At 39.5% G+C, this 4305-nt stretch overlaps 1 protein-coding gene across 1 annotated transcript; it reads right to left on the bottom strand.

The window, feature by feature from the left end:
• Positions 1 to 287: 287 nt before the first annotated feature.
• On the bottom strand, positions 288 to 1732 carry LOC107716096 (somatostatin-1B). The gene is made up of 2 exons (XM_016522420.1): positions 1229 to 1732; positions 288 to 1008 (listed from the first exon to the last, which is right to left on the bottom strand). Exons 1-2 carry the CDS (start codon positions 1328 to 1330, stop codon positions 775 to 777), a joined length of 336 nt encoding a protein of 111 aa, XP_016377906.1. The 5' UTR covers positions 1331 to 1732; the 3' UTR covers positions 288 to 774.
• Positions 1733 to 4305: the final 2573 nt, after the last annotated feature.

Genomic DNA, 4305 nt, shown 5'->3' with positions numbered 1-4305 from the left:
GCAGCGTTGACAAATGCAAGTGCCATCAAGACAGGACAAATACGGGATGTACTGGAACATTCAAAATATGGTCCCAAAATGATTTTGCCGGACAAATTTTTTCCCTTCCCATTTACCTCAATTTGTTGAACAAAAGGCAAACTAAATAAAAATGCTAGTAATGCCTTGAATTTACCAGCAAATAATTTTTAGACGGGTTTAGTTTAGAATAATGACCTCAAGCACACCCTCTCATCAACTGCAATTACATATAATTCATTGACAAGGAAAATTACTACCACACAAACTGTCAATCAATTAATCTGGTGTATTACGAGTCAAACAACCACACCTTGTGAAAATGCCATTCAGATGAGCTTGTAATGAACAGCCTATACATGATTTGTTCTTTTGGGAAAACGTTTATATGTAGCACTGTTAACATCATCTGTAACATATCTGGCTCCGTGATCAATTATATATTTATTCATCAGTCAGTTTAACATAATTTGATGCTTGACCACAGTAAATGAGACATCTTTTATCAAAAAAGCCACTATCTTAACCATGCTTTATTCTTTTTTTAATGCTGAAAAGCAACAAAGGTCCATAAATAGCTTAATCGACCAATAAATAAATAAATATCATCATCAATGTCTTTAACAAACAGACTGTGTCAGAGTAAGTCCACAAAGACCTTTCTTCAGACACTGGAGATGGTATGTACAGTGGAGGTCTACACAGTTCATGTCAGGTATCAGGGAGGATCGCGTCGTAGTTGCAGGACTGGCGCCGTTAACACGATGTGAAGGTCTTCCAGAAGAAGTTTTTGCACGGGGCTTTGCGGTCGCGCTGTGGCAGCTGTGATAACCGGTTGTAGACGGCCCGTTCTTCCAGACGGGACTCCAGGGGCTCCTCCACATCAAAGGGGACAGGCGCTATCTCCCCAGTCAGCACGCTGTTGTCTACTCCGTCCAACAGTCCAGAAATCAGCTTCAGGATTAGCTCCTTGCGCTCTTTGCTCAGCTCCTGATGAGAAAGCAACTCGACTTGAATTAGAATGCAAGATTTTAAAAGCTTCAGCTATTCATAAAAACAATAATATGGCTGCTATTAGTACTAAAATGATCCCAGAATGGTCTCTTTTGGATGCTAAACATCAACGTGTGTCTAAAATACAAACACCTGCTTGGTAAATCCATAAAAGCTACAACTGGAAGCACATTTAGAGCTCACTGCAGCCACTCACCCTACTTAGTACCGGGTTCCTCTCCTCGACTGGAAGCACAGCTGCTGCTCTGACACTATACAGCACCAGCAAAAGAGTCACTAGGCTGGACAAAAGCTGCATACTGACAAAATAGTTGAAGTTAAAGTGCGGTCTGAGAAGTGAAGCAGAAACTTCGAAGTCCTAGTAGCTCCTGGTGCAGAGTAAAGCTGGAGAGATCTTGGTTTTTGAGAGCTTCAGGTGGCAGGGTCCTTATATACCTCTCGTTCCAGTCCCCTACTGACGCAGCGGTTGGAGGACGGAGGGGAGAGGGTGGGGGAGTGGGTGGCTTAGGAACTAACAAAAGCATTGAGTAGTTAACCCCCCAACAAACCAGACGTTGTGCCGGTGGGGAGGACTGCACCACAATGCTCACGTCATAGCTCTAAAAATGGTCCTGATTTCAGTTAAAACGGATGCGAGGAGAAAAAACACTGATGATGACGGAGCTACCGATAACGTGAAGTGATTCTGAAAAGTTCTGTGGGCCGCTCATTGTTTATGCTAATTATGATTTACATTTCTGTAGAGCGAAATAACATGCAGGCAGCGATTCACGTTTTAGGAAGTACGGAAGTCAAGACGTATGCTGTAATTACGCCACGTTCTCACTCAGCTGCATTGTGATATCAATACAAGGAAATCAAACTAACCCGTTTTGTCGTGTACGGTGGCAGTCTGCTCTCATTCCAACGTGTAATTGAGCACAACTCCTCCTCCTTCTCCTTCAGATTGCCATCGAACCGTCTGGCACCTGGAACAGCTGAGAAAACTGTCTTTATGGAGAAAGAAGATGCTTTTGATCCACAGATGAAAAGAGGCTGAATAACAAGAATTAAGTCTTTCATGGAAATGTAACTGCAGATTTTACCATGTAAGAATATCAAGCAAGACAAACATTAGCACAAAAAGCAAACGAGGTTATATAGTCAACACTACAGCAGCAAAACTAATGGAAAAAAACTAATGTAATAAAATATGAGTTAATTTGGATGGAATAACAAGTAACATATCAAGTGTTATAACAAGTGTTAAACACATAGGAAAAGTATTAAAGGAGAATTCCAGGGATCTATACAAGTTACCTCAATTGACAGCATTTGAGACATTAAAGGGGTCATATGATGCTGCTAAAAAGAACATTATTGTGACGTAGATATGTGGGGGTGTGTTAGAACGAGCCGTTTTAGGTAGGCGTGGTTGACTCTTAACTTTTATAAAGAATATCTCTTTGGATTTGAGACTTTAGTCTTTGCAACTTTACAGATCTTCTTTATGCACCAAGAGCTTGTAACACACCAAAGAGAAAGTAAAAATTTAAATTGCATCATATGACCCCTTTAAAATAATTTTATTTTTCTTTTAAAAAAAGCAAAAATCTGGGTTCAATCAGTGAGACACTTAAAACAGAAGTGAATAGTTTTAACAGAGGAATTAATATAAATGTTTTTATGAAATTATAAGCTTTACATTTCTGCCCATCAGGAATTAAGCATTTTCATTTGCTAACTGCTGCGATCATATGTGAGTGACAGGATGTTAAAGGGATTATTGTCCCGCCCTCTCGCCGGTGCACACATCATTAGAGAAGAGATGTTGTTGCGAGGGGAGGGGAAGTTAATGTTTTTGATTAAAGATTACAAAAGCACATGAATTAAAAACAACAAAAAAGTTGTGTACAGATAAATTATTTATAATTCAAATGGCAATATTCCATAAAACAAAAATTTCAGTTTTTAATTCATAGTGACTTTTAGTGTTTTAAATACTCTTTTGTGCAGATAGCACTATACTCAAAGTGCTGTGCAGTTTGCATAAGCAGTCTATGTGTGTTCACACCGTGTGTTTAATTAAACCAGAATGAGAAATGGTAGCCTACCAGACCAGTTGGGCAGTGAAAATAAAACATGTCTTGGTCATGGGCCCGTCATGTTCTCATTCAGGTCAGCTTTTCTGTCACCCACACACCTCTTTGGATATGCATACACACCCCGCCTGAGTTCACGTAGCTAGGAGCCCTAATACTCGCGCTTTAGCACATTTTTCACAGCAGACAGATATGGACAGACTTCAGGGCCCGGGGCTCTGTAGAGATTAACACAGCATTGAGATGAGCTGCCTCCAGCCGAATCGTGATTAACTGCGTTTGAAGAATTCATGCCAATTGACCAGTGCCAAACACATCTAACGTTCACTTTCCAACCAACTTCAAACATATCTGGCGTCAGAGTAAAATGCCAATCCACATTCTCCTGTTGTCTCAGCGGGAGTTTTGATGACTTCATATCAGTGTTACTATAGTTCAAGAGATTTTGCTACTTGAAATAAAATAAACTTTAACTGAAAAACACACACACACACACACATATATACGGTTTATACAAAAAACAAAGAAAAACGTTTTTGAATAGGCTATATATATATGTATATATATATATGTACAGTGCCTTGCGAAAGTATTCATACCCCTTCATTTTTTTCACGTTTTGTTATGTTGCTGCCTTGTTAAACTACTTTAAATAACTTTTTTTCCCACATCAATCTACACTCCATACAAACAACTTTGCAAATTTATTAGAAATAAAAAAACTAAAATGATTCCATTGCATAAGTTTTTTATTTTATTTTCTGGGAAATTTAAGAGTTCAGAAAAAAATTCTGCTGCATTGAAGGTTCACAGATGCATGTAGTCTCTATTATCCATAATGGAAGAAGTTTGGAAACACTATGACTCTTCCTAGAGCTAACTGCCTGTAGAGCTCAGAGACAGGATTGTGTCAAGCCACACATCTGGGGAAGAGTTCAGAAAAAAATTCTGCTGCATTGAAGGTTCACAGATGCATGTATTCTCTATTATCCATAATGGAAGAAGTTTGGAAACACTAGGACTTTTCCTAGAGCTGGCCTCCTGGCCAAACTGAGCAATCGATGGAGAAGGGCTTTGGTTAGACTGGTGACCAAGAAGCTGATGGTCACTGTAGTTGAGCTCTATGATCATATGTGGAGATAGGAGAAACCTACAGAAGGACAAACATCACTGCAACACTCCACCGATCCGG

The sequence above is a fragment of the Sinocyclocheilus rhinocerous genome, unplaced genomic scaffold (assembly GCF_001515625.1).
Source record: "Sinocyclocheilus rhinocerous isolate Xijiao unplaced genomic scaffold, SAMN03320098_v1.1 scaffold148, whole genome shotgun sequence".
In the NCBI taxonomy this organism is placed as follows: Eukaryota; Metazoa; Chordata; class Actinopteri; order Cypriniformes; family Cyprinidae; genus Sinocyclocheilus; species Sinocyclocheilus rhinocerous.
Note: the sequence above shows the minus strand (reverse complement) of the source record. Positions and strands in the feature narration are given on the sequence as shown.

What these genes read in the sequence shown, in the direction of transcription:
- LOC107716096 (XM_016522420.1), bottom strand. Translation starts at nt 1,330, where the DNA reads ATGCAGCTTTTGTCCAGCCTAGTGACTCTTTTGCTGGTGCTGTATAGT. An exon ending in GGAACCCGGTACTAAGTAGG is followed by an intron (nt 1,009 to 1,228) that starts GTGAGTGGCTGC and finishes CTTTCTCATCAG; the next exon opens with GAGCTGAGCAAAGAGCGCAA.